The sequence below is a fragment of the Panthera pardus genome, unplaced genomic scaffold (assembly GCF_024362965.1).
Source record: "Panthera pardus isolate Hobbes unplaced genomic scaffold, ASM2436296v1 HiC_scaffold_27, whole genome shotgun sequence".
Taxonomy (NCBI): Eukaryota; Metazoa; Chordata; class Mammalia; order Carnivora; family Felidae; genus Panthera; species Panthera pardus.
In genome coordinates this window covers 19,835,528-19,853,492 of record NW_026526843.1, presented here as the reverse complement: position 1 = coordinate 19,853,492, position 17,965 = coordinate 19,835,528, and the positions used below count along the sequence as shown (strand labels likewise).

At 37.6% G+C, this 17,965-nt stretch overlaps 1 protein-coding gene across 2 annotated transcripts in view; it reads left to right on the top strand.

Annotated features, from left to right (window-relative positions):
• GABRA3 (gamma-aminobutyric acid type A receptor subunit alpha3) overlaps positions 1-17,965 on the top strand; it is a 323,443-nt gene that overhangs the window by 286,544 nt on the left and 18,934 nt on the right. For both annotated transcript variants that reach the window (XM_053892022.1, XM_019438245.2), the window contains exons 7-9: positions 1,654-1,797; positions 9,809-9,961; positions 17,604-17,815. In XM_053892022.1, the coding sequence (XP_053747997.1) occupies positions 1,654-1,797; positions 9,809-9,961; positions 17,604-17,815 (509 nt within the window). The remainder of the gene's footprint in view (positions 1-1,653; positions 1,798-9,808; positions 9,962-17,603; positions 17,816-17,965) is intronic.

The following is a 17,965-nucleotide window of genomic DNA, read 5'->3' as shown; positions in this document are numbered from 1 at the left end:
TGCAGAAGAATTATATGTTGAACTAGAAGTATTTTTTCGGTGTTGAATAAATGACTGAGGCCATATACAGAGTATATTATGTGGAAAGTTGGATTTCTTGTGGCATTTTCTTTTGTAGCTTATGAGAGAACAGATATAAAAAATACTGTAGAGTAATGTGTATTTTTTCATGATTACATTGAGAATTTTGATGTGAATGAAGAAATTTTTGGCTTTTGCCCATTACAAGCAAATCAGAAAATGCATTACTTGGGTATTTTGAAAAAATTCCTAAGTATAATATAAGCAGACCACAATTAGTACATTTGAGTGTTAATGTCAGATTTATGAAATGTATATCCAATGCTGCAAAGTTTTATAGAGACAAATTTATGTTTGTTCATTGGTAGATTCACTAGGAATTATTTGCTTTGTGGTAAAAAGGCTTAAATAGAGCATATTATAGAGACAGCAGCTGCTACCAGGAGCTGGAGACCTCGAACTGACTTGAACAACAGCTCAAAAGTTGGGCAAAATGGATGAACAGTATGTTTCAGTTTCTCTTTATGAGCCTAGGTGCCTAAGTTAGGGCAAGGTGCTTGCCCCCAAAATTAAACCCACTGTACAAAGAGTAAATCTGTATCTGGAAAGAGAGCAATTCTTTTCCTTTAAGATACTGACTTTAAATAACCTCACTCCTTAGTCTCTCACCATTTCTCTTGCCCACACCTGTTAAAACTAATCCATACTAAATTCCATACTCAATGTGGGAATTCCAAATACAAAGTCTGACATTAACATCTTGGTGCAGAAGGAAAGGAAGCAGGTTTCTGTTTTGAAATCAAAATGGTAATAGTTTTTAAAAGAAAATTGCAATAGGGTACCTGGGTGGCTCAGTCAGTTATACATCTGACTTCAGCTCAGGTCATGATCTGGCGGTTCATGGGTTTAAGCCCCACATCAGGCTCTGTGCTGACAGCTCAGAGCCTGGAGCCTGTTTTAGATTCTGTTTCTCCCTCTCTCTCTGCCCCTCCCCTGCTCATGCTCTCTCTCTCTCTCACTCTCTCTCTCAAAAATAAACATTAAAAAATAATAAAAAATAAAATTGGAATAATTAATTATGGCTATTTTTAATTTGGAATTTTCATGTTTTTAATTTAAAATATTCCTACTATGATTTTTTGCCTTATCTCATATGCTCACCCCACAATCATTTTAAAAAGCTTTATTATATTTCTGACAGGCTTTTTAAAAAATAAAATTTATTGTCAAATTGGCTTACATACAACACCCATTGTTCATCCCAACAAGTGCCCTCCTCAATGCCCATCACCCAAATAGCCTGATTTACTTATGTAAGATACCCCTGTAGCTCCTGCAGGCATTTGAATTTATGACATCTACATTAGATAATATTTTAGCTACTCCTCCCCTTGCCTCTACTGTTGACCCTCCAAGAGAAGGAAAAGTTTAACAATTTATTGTCAGTCCAGAAGATGGTGAGTTATTGAAAGAACAGACCACTTTGGGTGCACTTCTGTGTACCCAGCATAAACTATAGTAGTCATTCAATGAGTGTTTACTAGATGGATGTATAAATCTCATGCAAGTTTAGTATTAAAGATAATTATTTTCCTTTCCCTTCGACCTCTTCTTGACCCTTTTCTGCCTTAGATGCCTATACAACAGCTGAAGTGGTTTATTCGTGGACTCTTGGGAAGAACAAATCTGTGGAAGTAGCACAGGATGGCTCCCGCCTGAATCAGTACGACCTGCTGGGCCATGTTGTTGGGACAGAGATAATCCGGTCTAGTACAGGTATTTATTTATTTTATTTAATAAGCATTTTTGTAACATGTATCACATACCAGTTGCTATTGTAAGTCCTTGTAATAACATGCAATCCTCAAAACAGTCTTGTGATGTAGGTACTATTATCATAAGGAAACTGAGGCATAGAAATATTCAGTAATTTGTCCCATGTCACATTATGTAATAGAGCCAAGATCTGAACTCAGATAGATTGGATCCTAAAACAATGCTTTTAATTGTGATGCCCTCCTGTCTCTTGGTGAGTGGGTTAGAAAGTCAAAGCATTAGGGCTGGACTGTGGTAGAAGAGAAGGCAAAGGGAAGCCATGATGGTGGGAAAACTGAACTTTGATCCTAAAGGCTTCATGAAGACAATTGCTCAACTCTTCCAATGCTGAGGTGACAAATTAATAACCCAGGAGAAACCAGGTACACAGCCAAGAAGTCTAAGGATGATCCATGGAATTATTTTTTTAAGTGAGTCGCCCATCTCCAAAACAAGTCTGTCTGGCAAACCTTGTCAGGTCCTCTTAATAGCTAAATCCTTGGATATTAATAAATGGCACCTAGAGACTTGTTTTGTAGCCTTGAATCCTATTTGGAAACTGACAAGTTCCTGGGGCCTAAGGAAGAAGACACCCTGAATCTAAGCTAAGCTTAGGGTATTTGGCATAATGAAGTATAGTTGGGGGACTTTTGTTTTGTTTTATAACTTTGCTTTCAAAGAATTACATTACCATTCAATAATTCTCTCTTGTAACTGGAGACAATGCATATCAGCCTATCATCATAGGCATGCATTTTTTAAAAGTAAGTGTTTCCAATACTATATCATGAATATGACTATAATACTGTATGACATAAAAATTTTATAATGACTCATTCATCAGTGTATAGGCTGAGCCACCACAAAGTAATTGTATTGATTATACTAGGCTACCATAAAGCAATCATAGTGCTGCTTCTTTGTTATCAATGCATGAATTGTTATACTTGTAAACAAATATTAATTTTTTTACATATTTTCATTTTTGATGTCTAGTGTCAGTAATATGTATAACATTTGCAATGTTTTGTATTATATAAGACAATATTGATGTAGGTACTAACAGATGATTTGTCTTATAAACAGTTGAGGTAAACTTAGAGTATCAATAAATACAGTACAGTAATGTAAATGTATTTTCTCTTCCATATGATTTTCTTAATAACGTTTTCTTTTCCCTAGCTTTGTTGTAAGAATACAGTATATGATACTTATAATATACAAAATGTATGTTAATCCACTGTTATTGGTAAGGCTTCCAGTCAACAGTAGGCTATTAGTAGTTAAGTTTTGGGGGAGTCAGAAGTTATAGGCAGATTTTCCATTGTGTAGGGGTTTGGTGTCCCTAAATCCAGTGTTATTTAAGTCTCAATTGCAATTTTCTTTCATTCTGAGTCTTTATCTGGTTTTGGCGTCAGGGCAAAGCTAGCCCTCTAAAATGAGTTTGGAAGCACTTTCTCCTTTTCAATTTTTTGGAAGAGTTTAAGGATGACTGACATTCATTCTTTAAATGTTTGGTTACCCATGAAGCCATTTTGTCCTGGGATTTTCTTTGTTGGAAGGTGCTTAATTACTGATTATGTCTCCTTGCACCACATTGATCTGTTTAGATTTTCTATTTATGATTCAGTGGTCCATACTCCACTTTTCAGCAGCGCCCCAGGGGGCCTCTGTTGCATGGAGAACTAGCTACTTGCAGCAGTTGGGTACCCTGCTGTTTTGAAACACAGGTTAACCCTGGCATACTCTACTGCTTGGGGTGGGGATCCCTAGGTATTACAGTGGGCCTGTTTCAACTCATGGAGATCACCATTGTGGTGAGTGGAGTGCCATGACTCCCCTTCCCATTCAGCAGTGTAGTCAGTGGGTTTTGACCTGTGGAGGTCTCTATTTTGGTAGTGGGGGTCACCATGACACCCAGGCAAGAGAGCCAGAGCATTTTGGACCTGTGTAGGTCGCTATTTTGGTGGGTGGGGACACCAGGACACCAAGGAGTGTGATCCTTTTGTCTAGACTACCACCATTGGGTAAGGCCTCTGCTGGAGTTGTGCTGTTAGTCCAAACTCTGCTGTTGGGTGGTGCCTCTGTACTCATCTGTTTCCCAGAGCTGCAGACTACTTTCAGAGGTTGTGTTCCCTGCACAGGTGGGTACAGACTGCTGGCTGGACTCTGATGTGTGAGGTTGTTAGCAGAGACCTGGTATCATGGCCAAGATCCATGCATAGGTGGCTATATGTTTCACCACCATCCCCCTTTTTTGTGCCTAGTTGACCTCAAATGGTCTAGCTTCACTGATTCTTCCAGTATTTCCCATGAGGCAAGGCAGAAGTAGGCTTCCAGGGGAGTGCTCTGGAATACTGGGGAAGCTGGATATCCACCTTAGTCTCTCCTTTTCCATTAGAGAAACCATAGACACAGAGGAACCCTCTAGGTGATACATTGGGCTGGCCTGAGGGAGGAAAGAAGTTGGCAAAGTGAAGGCACTTCTCTTACCTTTCTAATGTGGCTTTTCTTGGATTTTGTGCTCCAGGAGGATGCTTCTGTTTTATTCCCTGGCTCTGAGATTTTCACAAAAGTATTGTCCATAAATAGTTGCTAATCCATATATTTGTGATGGGATACTGGAGCCAGGGATGCTGTATTCCACCATCTTTTTCATCTTCGGCATGCTCTTTGCTACTTTGGAAATAAAACAGGAAGACAGAAATTGAAAGAAAGAAGGCTAGAAAAATAAGATTGAAGAAAATAAATTCAGTTATTTAAAACAAATGGCTAATTTGATAAGTTTTTGTAAAATCTACTCGCTTTAAGAGATCTACAAAATACAACTAATTTATGAACAGTATTTATTACATATTTTATACACTAAATATTCCACATGATCAGATACAGGATTAATAGACAGGAGTTTGGAGGTGTGAGACTAAGATGGAGAAGGGGAAAATTGCCCTAGCTAATCAAAGTCCAAATCTCATTAAAAATAAGTATTCAAAGCATTTTCAGTGGAGAGAGAGAGACTGAAGGGAAGAAGAGGGAGAGAAAGGAATAGAAATGAAAACAGACAGCAGAGGGGGATAAGATGAGAGCAGGAGAGTGTGAAGAACAAAGGCAGAAATAAAAGGACTGAAAGAGGAAAGAGAAAAAAAGAAACTCAAAAATCATAATGAATAACACATTCTATAATTTCGTATGAGAATTCATTGCTAAGTTAACAATAAGCCAAACTGAATCAAAACCACACTCAGATCCCACCTTATGCCAGTCAGAGTGGCTAAAATGAACAAGTCAGGAGACTATAGGTGCTGGAGAGAATATGGAGAAATGGGAACCCTCTTGCACTGTTGGTGGGAATGCAAACTGGTGCAGCCACTCTGGAAAACAGTGTGGAGGTTCCTCAAAAAATTAAAAATAGATCTACCCTACAACCCAGCAATAGCACTGCTAGGAATTTACCTAAGGGATACAGGAGTGCTGATGCCTGGGGGCACTTGCACCCCAATAGTTATAGCAGCACTTTCAACAATAGCCAAATTACGGAAAGAGCCTAAGTGTCCATCAACTGATGAATGGATAAGGAAATTGTGGTTTCTATACACAATGGAATACTACGTGGCAATGAGAAAGAACGAAATATGGCCTTTTGTAGCAATGTGGATGGAACTGGAGAGTGTGATGCTAAGTGAAATAAGTCATACAGAGAAAGACAGATACCATATGTTTTCACTCTTATGTGGATCCTGAGAAACTTAACAGAAGACCATGGGTGAAGGGAAGGAAAAAAAAAAGAGAGGGAGGGAGCCAAAACATAAGAGACTCTTAAAAACTGAGAACAAACTGAGGGCTGATGGGGGGGTAGATGGGAGGGGAGGGTGGGTAATGGGTATTGAGGAGGACACCTGTTGGGATGAACACTGGGTATTGTATGGAAACCAATTTGACAAAAATTTCATATTAAAAAAAGTAATAATAATAATAAGCCAATTTGTATTTTCCATGTTCACATAAACAAGTTGAAATGTGAATACACACACAATATGGATTGTGCATTGAGCTTTGTATGACCAGATGCTGCTTTCTACACTTAGGTACAAGGGAGTGGGTGGGGTAGGAAAGTGGGAAATTGCCTCATGGGAGAACTGCCAAAACCAAATGTCGGCAAAGGGAGAGATGAAAAGTAAGAAGCTCTAATAAAGTAAAATAGTAGAGGAATAAGATTGCATGGGTCTATTTGGGGACTATTTTGGGGGAAATTCACTTTTTTTAACTCTTTGAGAGATGGCAAGCGCCTGGAGTCTTAAGCAAAAGAGAGATAAAATTTGATTTATGTTTCAATAGGATCCTTTTGCTGTGCTAAAGGGGCCAAGACCAATTATAAAGCTATTACAGTATCTAAGTACAAGATGATGGTAGCTTACACTAGAGAGGTAGTAGTAGAGGTAGTGAGAAGTGGTTAAATTATGAATATTTTGAAGAAAGAACTCTCAGGGTTTGCTGATTGGTTGGGTATCTGTGTGTGCACACACAGATGCATACATGAAAGAAGGAAGGAGAGAGAGAAATCAGTGATGGTTGCTAGCAATTTTGGGGGTTCCCTGGCTAGTGGATGTATCTCTCCAATCTCCGTCTCTGTCATCACATGTCATCATACATCTCCCTGTGTGTGTCTGTCTTCTTTTTATTTAAACATCGGTCATAGTGTATTAGGGACCATCCTACTCCAGTATGACCTCATTTTAACTAATTATACTTGCAACAACCCTATTTCTAAAGGTTACATTCTGTTTCTTTATATCTTCTTCAATTACCTTCATAAGCTTTCTATAGTTTTAAGAATACAGATCTTTTACATCTTTGGTTAGATTTATTCCTAGGTATTTTATGCTTCTTGGTGCAGTTGTGAATGGGATCAGTTTCTTTATTTGTCTTTCTGTTGCTTCATTGTTAGTGTATAAGAATGCAACTGATTTCTGTACATTGATTTTGTATCCTGCAACTTTGCTGAATTCATGTATCAGTTCTAGCAGACTTTTGGTGGAGTCTATCGGATTTTCCATGTATAGTATCATGTCATCTGCAAAAAGTGAAAGCTTGACTTCATCTTTGCCAATTTTGATGCCTTTGATTTCCTTTTGTTGTCTGATTGCTGATGCTAGCACTTCTAACACTATGTTAAACAACAGCGGTGAGAGTGGGCATCCCTGTCGTGTTCCTGATCTCAGGGGAAAGACATTCCCTGCTCATGGATTGGAAGAATAAATATTGTCAAAATGTCAATACTACCCAAAGCTATCTACACATTCAATGCAATCCCAATCAAAATTGCACCAGCATTCTTCTCGAAACTAGAACAAGCCATCCTAAAATTCATATGGAACCACAAAAGGCCCCAAATAGCCAAAGTAATTCTGAAGAATAAGACCAAAGCAGGAGGCATCACAATCCCAGACTTTAGCCTCTACTACAAAGCTGTCATCATCAAGACAGCATGGTATTGGCACAAAAACAGACACATAGACCAATGGAATAGAATAGAAACACCAGAACTAGACCCACAAACGTATGGCCAACTTATCTTTGACAAAGCAGGAAAGAACATCCAATGGAAAAAAGACAGTCTCTTTAACAAATGGTGCTGGGAGAACTGGACAGCAACATGCAGAAGGTTGAAACTAGACCACTTTCTCACACCATTCACAAAAATAAACTCAAAATGAATAAAGGACCTGAATGTGAGACAGGAAACCATCAAAACCCTAGAGGAGAAAGCAGGAAAAGACCTCTCTGACCTCAGCCATAGCAATCTCTTACTCGACACATCCCCAAAGGCAAGAGAATTAAAAGAAAAAATGAATTACTGGGACCTTATGAAGATAAAAAGCTTCTGCACAGCAAAGGAAACAACCAACAAAACTAAAAGGCAACCAACGGAATGGGAAAAGATATTTGCAAATGACATATCAGACAAAGGGCTTGTATCCAAAATCTATAAAGAGCTCACCAAACTCCACACCTGAAAAACAAATAACCCAGTGAAGAAATGGGCAGAAAACATGAATAGACACTTCTCTAAAGAAGACATCCAGATGGCCAACAGGCACATGAAAAGATGCTCAACGTCGCTCCTCATCAGGGAAATACAAATCAAAACCACACTCAGATGTCACCTCACGCCAGTCAGAGTGGCCAAAATGAACAAATCAGGAGACTATAGATGCTGGAGAGGATGTGGAGAAACGGGAACCCTCTTGCACTGTTGGTGGGAATGCAAATTGGTGCAGCTGCTTTGGAAAACAGTGTGGAGGTTCCTCAAAAAATTAAAAATAGACCTACCCTATGACCCAGCAAGAGCACTGCTAGGAATTTATCCAAGGGATACCGGAGTACTGATGCATAGGGGCACTTGTACCCCAATGGTTATAGCAGCACTTTCAACAATAGCCAAATTATGGAAAGAGCCTAAATGTCCATCAACTGATGAATGGATAAAGAAATTGTGGTTTATATACACAATGGAGTACTATGTGGCAATGAGAAAGAATGAAATATGGCCCTTTCTAGCAACGTGGATGGAACTGGAGAGTGTGATGCTAAGTGAAATAAGCCATACAGAGAAAGAGAGATACCATATGGTTTCACTCTTATGTGGATCCTGAGAAACTTAACAGAAACCCATGGGCGAGGGGAAGGGGGGAAAAAAAAGAGGTTAGAGTGGGAGAGAGCCAAAACATAAGAGACTCTTAAAAACTGAGAACAAACTGAGGGTTGATGGGGGGTGGGAGGGAGGAGAGGGTGGGTGATGGGTATTGAGGAGGGCACCTTTTGGGATAAGCACTGGGTGTTGTATGTTGTATGGAAACCAATTTGACAATAAATTTCATATATTGAAAAATTTTTAAAAAATGAAAAAAAAATAAAGGTTACATTCTGAAGTACTCAGGGTTAGTACTTCACCATATGTTTCTGGGGTACACATTTCAACCCATAACAAGTAGGAAGCCTAGGAAGAAGATATTATTTAAAGACAGGCTGGATGAGAATGCCAAGGAAGTGAGTGAGGCAGAAAATAGGATAAGTATTGAGTCCTGACATCCTCAAGTGTTTAGAAAGTTGAAGGAACCAGCAAAGTGGACTGGGAAAGATAGGAAGGAAACCAGAAGAGTGTCATGACCTAGAAGTTTGGTGAAGAGAGTCATTCCAGGAGGATGGAGTGCTCATCTATGGAAAATGCTGCTGACAGATCCATTAAGACTGATAAATAATTGATAATCTACCTTACAGTGTTGTTGGGAGGGTGTAAAGTTAATATTCCACAAACACTCAAAATTGTTTGGCACATAGTAAGAGTTCAATAAGTGCTCATGCTTGTTTTGGAGTGGGGTGACCTAGGCTAACCCACATTCTGCTATATGAACTTTTGGTTCTAACCCTATAAGTCCATTCAAACAAAAGAGCAGAATGGTTAAAAAGCATAAATGGTGGAGCCCACCCATATGACGTTTTAATTCAGGCTCCGCTGCTTAGTAGCTGGAAAACCATGCTTAAGTTGTTCAATCTCTCTTTGCCTGAGTTTATTGGACTATAAAATGAGGATAACAATAGTATCCACCTTATAGCATTTTTGTAATCATTAAGTATGTTAAGAATGTTAAAGCGCTAGAAGAGTGCCAATCACAAAGCAAATGCTATAGAAAAGAATGATATTTATTATTATTTAAATGAATACACTAATGTATTTGAATGAATCTGTGTCAAAATTGCTCTGAGCAAGCTGTGTTGGTATAGTATTAGCATATATTTTCACACAAAAGCACTGCTTCATGATTATTAAAGAGATATGGTTATGTGAACTTGGTAGGTGCTGGAATGTCTTGTTTTGACTATAAGGTTAAAGAGCTTGGTGAACTGAATTGGGGCCCACCTTGATTTAACAATGTTTATTCAGCTACATATTGCCTAATTTTACTCTCTACAGGAGAATATGTCGTCATGACAACCCACTTCCATCTCAAGCGAAAAATTGGCTACTTTGTGATCCAGACCTACTTGCCATGTATCATGACTGTCATTCTGTCACAAGTGTCTTTCTGGCTCAACAGAGAGTCTGTCCCTGCCCGCACGGTCTTTGGTGAGTGTTGTTTTATGGAGAATGGGGAGGTGAGGGCATTTGCTGAGTCTTATGATGGACTGTCAGGTTGGGATATGGAAAGAGGATGGAAGCAATGCCTGGGCCTAGCATTGGTAAGTGAGTCATCAGGTCCTGGTATTTCAGGCAACTGAGTTCTTAACAAAAAAGTGGGAATAAGAAGAGTGTTGGGGGCTCCTGGGTGGCTCAGTTGGTTGAGCGTCCACCTTCGGCTCAGGTCATGATCTCACAGCTCATGACTTCGAGGTTCGCTTCAGGCTCCGTGCTGACAGCTCAGAGCCTAGAGTCTGCTTTGGATTCTGTGTTTCAGTCTCTCTCTCTGCCTCTCCCCTGCTCATGATATCTCTCTCTCAAAAATAAACATTAAAATAAATTTTTATAAAAAGAATGTTGGAGTAGGAAGTTTATTAAATGCTTCCTGTCTCAGTCAAGTTTGCTTTTGGAACTGGGGAGGGACTGAGCCTTCAGTGAAAAAGAGAGAAAATTAGTGGGCAGAGCTGGAGAAGGTTGGAAGTGAGAAACTAAGTTGACAACAAAGAAGTGGACTGGGTGTTTTTTTATGATCCTTTTTTTTTTCTATAAGCATCTGACATTGATGTTTCTCCTCTAGCTTTTTTAAATTGCAAATTATCAGTAAAGGGTACACAAAGCTTGAAGGGTTTTTCAATAGTACCTACAATCAGGAAAATTTTCTTTAATATAAATTTACCGATGTCTAAAAGAGATTTGCATATTATTAGCATTTTCTCCTTGAAGACTTAAACATATAGAACATTTTCTGCCTGTTTTCCCCACTGTAAACATTTTTAGGAGACAAATATTCACTCTTTTTAGTCTACTAACCTGCCTCCATAGTAGTGGTGGCTGTGAGGCATGCACAACAACAGTTCTGGTGAAGTGGAGGGAGCAGAATCTATATAGGAGTCACTGATTTTTAGAAATATAACAAACTAGATACCCTGAAAATCTCCCTCCACAAAATTCTAGAAAAGTTAGATAAAACATAGAAAATATTCTTTTTAAATATGTGAAATGATAAGAAATTAAAGGAAATGCTCAGGGGCCCAAATGAAAGAGGGAACTAAAAATTGGAATGTTAGTCACATGAGCTGATACTGTTATAGTTGGAAGATGGGTAGATAGACTACTAGTCTTGGTAAATAAGAGTTTTGGGGTTTTTTAAATTTATTTATTTGGAGGGAGGGAGGGAGATGGAGAGAGATAGAGTGAGAAAGAGCAAGAGTGAGAGAGAGCAAGTGGGGGAGGGACAGAGATTTAGGGAGAGAATCTGAAGAAGGGTCTGCTCTGTCAGCACAGAGCCCAATGCAGGGCTCAACCCACAAAACCCTGAGATCATGACCTGAGCTGAAACCAAGAGTGGGACACTAAATCGATGAAGCCACCCAGGTGCCGCAATAAGGCTCTGAGTTTTAAGGTTACACAAGAAAGGCTCTGAGCCTGAGTGAAGTTTAGGATTAGAACTAGGGCTGTGGTAGACTAAATAATGTCCCCCGAATATATCCATGTCTTAATCTCTGGAATCTGTGAATGTTACCCTATATAGCAAAAGGGGTGTTGCAGATGTGCACTAAATTAAAGATCTTGAGATGGAGAGATTATCCTGGATTATCTGGATGGGCCCTAAATATAATCACAAGTGTCCTTATAAGAGGGAGGCAGAGAGATATTTGACTACAGAGCAGAAGGCAGTTTGATGAAAAAAGCTGAAGAAATTTGAAGATGCTCTGCCGTTGGCTTTGAAAGAGGAGAAGGCCCATAAAACTGCCAGACTTATGACCTCCAAAAGTGTAAGAAAAAATATTTGTGTTGTTTTAAGCCACTAAATTTGTGGGTTTTTTTTTTTTTTTTTTTTTTTTACATAAACCATAGGGGACGAATACAAGGATTCATCTCATCAATCTAATACCATTTAAGGGTTATACCCTAGAAAGAGCACCAGAAAAATACAGTAATCAGGGAGACAATAAGGAGGCATGTCTATTTTGGCCAGGGATCTGTGTAAAATATAGGATTCCTTAAGAATTTATTTTTTTAATTTAAACTTGGCCTCACATGAGTTTAGAGTTCATATTTACACTCACTGCATTGATGTAAAAACTTCGAAATTTTATATTAACACATTAATTTAAAAAGTGATTGCAGAATTTTTATGATAGAACAAAGAGCCAAGAATAGCCAATATCCTCCTAAATAAGAAGAACAAAGTGGAGGGACTTGCCCCATGAGATGCCAAAAATGATTAAAAAGCTATAGTAATTAAAACAGTGTGTTATAGGCATAAGGGAAAGAAAAATGAACACTACAGAGAGAGTAAAAGTAGGCCCACATATATGAAAACTTGATTCATGACACAGATGGCATTACAGAGAATTAATTTGATTGATATAGGTTTAAATATAAAAGCTAAAAATGTCATTCTCTTAGAACTACATATAAGACAATGTCTTTGTAACCTTTGGAATGCAGAAATTCCTTAGTGTACAAAAAAAAATAAGAATAAAAGAATTGGACTTTGTCAAAATTAAAAATTTCCACTCATCAAAGAATAGCAGTAAAAAAATGAAAAGGCAAGCCATAGACTGGAAGAATATATTTTATATATGTACAGATCTGACAAAGCATCTATTCAAAAAATATAAGGAGATCCTATAATTCAGTGATAAAAATATAAAGAATCTAATTTTAAATATTGGAAAAATACATGAAAAGACATTTCACCAAGAATATATGCAAACACCCCATAAGAACATGAAAATATACTTAATATCATTTTGTATCAGGAAAATATAAAAGCCACATGGAGACATTACTTTATAAACACTAGAGTGGCTAAAATTAAAACAGAACGACAATTGCAAATATTTGTGAGATTGAGGAGCAAATGGAACTCTCACACACTGCTGGTGAGGTTGTAAAATGGAACAATCACTTGGGAAAATGTTTGGCTATTTCTTAAAGGTAAAAATATATTTGCCCTAAAATTTAAGTATTTCACTTCATACCCAAGTGATATGAAAAAATATATATCCATAGTATATATCTATAAAAGGCTTATACAAGAATGTTCATAATAGCTTTATTCATAAAATCCCAAATTGGAAAAACATCCAGATGCACATCAACAAGTGAATGTGTGTTTATATTGTGGCATATTCATACAGTGAATTTACAACTATTGATTCACATAACAATATAGGTGGATCTCAAAAATTATGTCAAACTAAGAATCCAGGCACAAAATAGTACATAATATATGATTTCATTTATATGAAATTCCAAAACAGGCAAAACTAAGCTATGCTGTTAGAAACCAAAGCGGTTCTTCCTCTGGGGTGGTGGATTCACTGAAAATGGGTATAAGAGAACTTATTGGTAAAGTAGAATATTCTATATCTTCATTGGGTAGTAGTGATATAACTGTATATGTTTGCCCACTTTGAAATGTACAACATAAAAAAGAAATGTACAAAAATCTACTTTTATTTTATTGTATATAATGTATAACCCAATTAAAAATACTGACCTAATAGAACTTCAGATAGTTATCAAACTTTAAAATAGCTATGATGAACACGTTCAAGTAGGTGAAACTAATATAAGAATTCTATTATATAAACAGTGTGTTTAGGTAGAGAGAAAAAGCACATGTGAGAGAACAAGCAAACTAGAAATTCTAAAACAGGAAAATACAGATTAAAAAATCAGTGGTTTAGATATAGTTGAAGGGAGAACCCATTAACTGAAAAAAATATCTAGAATGAGGCCCAGAAAGGCAAAAATATGTAAAATGCAGAAGACAGAGAAATAATATATGATTTATTGAGAAGATCTAACACAGACATAATGGAATCGTAGAAGGAAAATGAGAGAATGGTATAGAAGCAATTTTTTGAAGAGATAATGGCTGAACGCTGTCCAAACCTGATAAAGGACATAAATGCACAATTACAAAAAAGCTCTATGCACCTAAGGAGGATAAATTAAAAGACATAAACAGAGACACATTATAATGAAACTTTTGGAAACAAAGAGGAAAATCTTTAAAGTAGTCTAGAAAAACACATTGCCTTTAAAATAATGATAAATAGATTACCAGCTGACTTCAATAGAAACAATAAAGACCTTTTCAGATAAAAAAATAAAATTAAGAGTTCATTATTGTCAAACCCTCACTAAGAGTTCTTTAAGAAAAAGTAAAATTATCCAAGAAGGAAGGTTTAAGATGCATTTTAACAATGAAAATAATAAATATATGGGGAATGGTAAATGACAATTGAATGTATAAAATAATAACAGCAGCTTATTGGGTATATGACATATTTAGAATAAAAGACTAGACCTTAATGCAGTGTATGTAAGTTGAGATGGAGATAAGGTGTTCTAAGGACTTTCATTGTCAGTGAAATGTGTAAAGCTACCAATTAATATTAAATTTTCATAAGTCAAAGGTTCATGCTGACTGAAACTCATACATCTAACGGGAATGTTAAATGGTACATGCACTTTAAAAAGCTGTTTGGCAGTCTCCTATAGTTAAGGTTTACTTACAATATAATCATGTAGTTGCATCTCTAAGTGTTTTCTAGGAAAAATGAAAACATATGCTCACACAAAGACTTATATGTAAATCTTCCCAGAAGCTTCATTCATAATAGTTGAACATTAGAAATAGTCCAGATGTCCATTAATAGGTGAATGGACAAATTGTTATATCAATGCAGTGGAATGCTACTCTGAAATTAACAGGAATGAACTAAAGATAGATGCAACAACATGAGTGAATTTAAAGAATACTATGCTAAGTGAGGAAAGCCAAACACAAATGAGTACATACTATATGATATGTATGAAACTCTAAGGGAAAAAAATCTAACCATACTGAAAGAAAACAGAGGAGTAGTTATCTGAGGCCAGGGAGGGTAGAGCAGTTTCATTCATCACACATGTACTAGGGGCTTACTCTGTCCCAGGTATATATTCAGGGTTGAGGGGATAGAGACAGATTACTCATGATCCCTATTCTCAAGCAATTCCTGCTTTGGTAGTACAGACAGACATGTGTTCTCAAAGAAGTGTCCTAGATTTTTAGAAGTGCTCATGGAAGTGAGGTGGGGAAGTCACAAAATACTTTCTAGAAGAGTCTTGAAAGAGAAGCACTGGGTGGTAAGACTGGATCTCTTAAAATGCCAAACCTCATTGTTCATCCACAAAATGTAAATGTTTGATTGAGGATCCTACCAGCTGACTAGCTAAGAATTCTTCACAAGATGACTATTCTAATGAAGCTCTAGAGGCTAAAATGCAAAAATTTCTACTGAGATATGATACAGAAACACTTATGTTGCAGTATAGTTCTCTCCATCCATGCATAGGCACACTGCTATGACTGTGCCAGGGTAGACAACTGCATTTGCTAATAACCATAAGTAAGGTAGCTTGTTTCTCCCATGAATCACTCCTTGCTTAGTGTGGTCAGAGGATTACTGAGCCTTAGGTTCAGTCCCAGAACTTACCAGGTAACATACTCAGATAGATTGTTAATAGGTACTGGCTATGTGGCTGATTCCTGATAGGGATTAAAATTTGGTTTTGCCAATCAGCCTTGCTGACTACCTAGTTTGTACAAAGGTGCTTCCTTAGGATCTCTCTGTTGAAACTGTACTAAGTCTTTTCCAGTCTGGATTTTCATTTATATAGCAAACGTATAAGTAAGGTACTTGAGGGAGCAAGATGTGAAAGAAGGCCCAAGAGGCTGCAGCACACATGGCTGACTCTCTGGGTAGAGTTAATAGATAGGCCTTATTTGCTTGCTTTTCTATATAATATCTCTCACCACATTAGGACTTCTTTCTATGCCCTATTTGACCCAGACTTACATTCCCTATCCTCTTGAGCATGCCAACACTCAGAAAGAAGGTCTGACTACTCCCCTGTCCTCAAATCTGGATGATTTTGGGTATAACAAGTATCTTGTCAAAATTCTAGGGTATAGAGACTTAGGAAATATTCATAGATAGGCAGAACGGATGCACAGAGAGATCAAATAAATTGCCAAAGATATGAAACAAGTAAGTGGCAGAACTCAGGACTTCTAACTTCTAGTGCAGGTATTTGAGGCTAGAATACTATTGCTAACAATTATAAAATTATTATTATAGTGTTATTGTTTAAAATTTGTTTATAATTATACCACTATAATTAATCATATAATTATGACAATATTATTAACAACAGTGAAAATAAGAGTAATGTTAATTATAGAAGCTACTATTTCTTGAGTGCTTACTCTTTACCAGATATTGTGTTATGGGCTTTATAAACATCATCTCACTGGAACCCCAAACAAATTTCTGAGGCTGGTAAGATCACACACAGTTTACACATGATAAAACAGGCTTTGTGGGATATATCACCTTGTTCAAGGTATATTACCAGTAAGTGGAATTGCCAGAATGTCAGCCTATTATCAATTTGTCTGTAAAGCTCACTCGTTAGCCGCAACACTATATAGCTCATATGTATATATAAAATGAAGATTAGAAAAATGATTTTAATAGAATTTAAAAGTGAATAAAAGGAAATCTTAAATTTAGTTTAATAACGCCACCAAGAAAAAGAATCAATTTATTTAAAGAAATCCTGGCTTGATAAAAACTCAAAAGAAATAGATATTGGAGGGCTGCCTGGGTGTCTCAGTTAGTTAAGTGCCCAACTCTTGATTTCAGCTCAGGTCATGATCTCATGGTTCATGAGATCAAGCCCCATGTTGGGCTCTGTACTGACAGCATAGAGCCTGCTTGGGATTCTCTCCCTCCCTCCCTCCCTCTGCCCCTTCCCCACTCATACTAAATAAATAAACTTAAAAAAAGAGAAATAGATATTGGAATAGCTTTGGTTGTTCACAAAGCTCAATAGTACAAAGACTTTGGTGCAGTTAAAGAACCATTTCCTACAGTGTTTTTTTTACAGTATTAGGAGAATACTGTCCACAGTATGGGAAGTGAAGATCCTGAGTGTTGAGTTCAGTTATGGGCTTTCCAAAAGAAAACTACCAGAAGGGAAGAAGGAGAAACAAGAGAAGAAAGTGGCCATGTCATTCTGGAGATTAATAGATTCACGAGGAATCATGGCCACCATCTCCAACTCCCTGAAGGAGAGAGGAGGAGGAAGCAGGCTTTTCTTTCCTGTGTTGCCAGAGAAAGGATTCTAAGATCAGTCAGTGGGCTAGGAGTTAGAGGAAGGCAGGTTTCAGCTCAGACTGAAGGTTTTCTAATTAAAGAAGGTATTCTAATGAAGGTAGGGTATTCTAATTAAAAAGTTCTGTTACAATGAAATAGGTTACCTGTTCTTCAATAGAAATGTTTAAGCAGAGACTAGGACAACATTTAAAAGTGCTTTACTGGAGCTTACTATTCCTGTGATAACTAGGATGGGGTAGTAACTAGGTAGAACCATCCCACATTGACATTCTCTGTATTTTACTTTAAGGGGGTCATTTTGAGTGGGGTATAGCTCCTCCTTGTAAGTAGGAAGTTGGTGATCTCATCACATATGCTCTAAATGTCTTCCACTGGCAACTGGTTCTCATTTTCTCTCTCCCCAGGTGTCACCACTGTTCTCACCATGACCACCTTGAGTATCAGTGCCAGAAACTCCTTACCTAAAGTGGCATACGCGACGGCCATGGATTGGTTCATAGCCGTCTGTTATGCCTTTGTATTTTCTGCGCTGATTGAATTTGCCACTGTTAACTACTTCACCAAGCGGAGTTGGGCTTGGGAAGGCAAGAAGGTGCCAGAAGCCCTGGAGATGAAGGTGAGATAGAGCAAAGGTGGGGGCTGGGAAGCACTCCCTGAGAGAACTGTATTGGAACCAGGAGTGGGCAGCCTGCAGCCTTTGGGAACTGGCCAAGGCTGTGTGCTATTCACTGGGGTCATCAATCCAATTCTCAACTGGAGTGTTTCT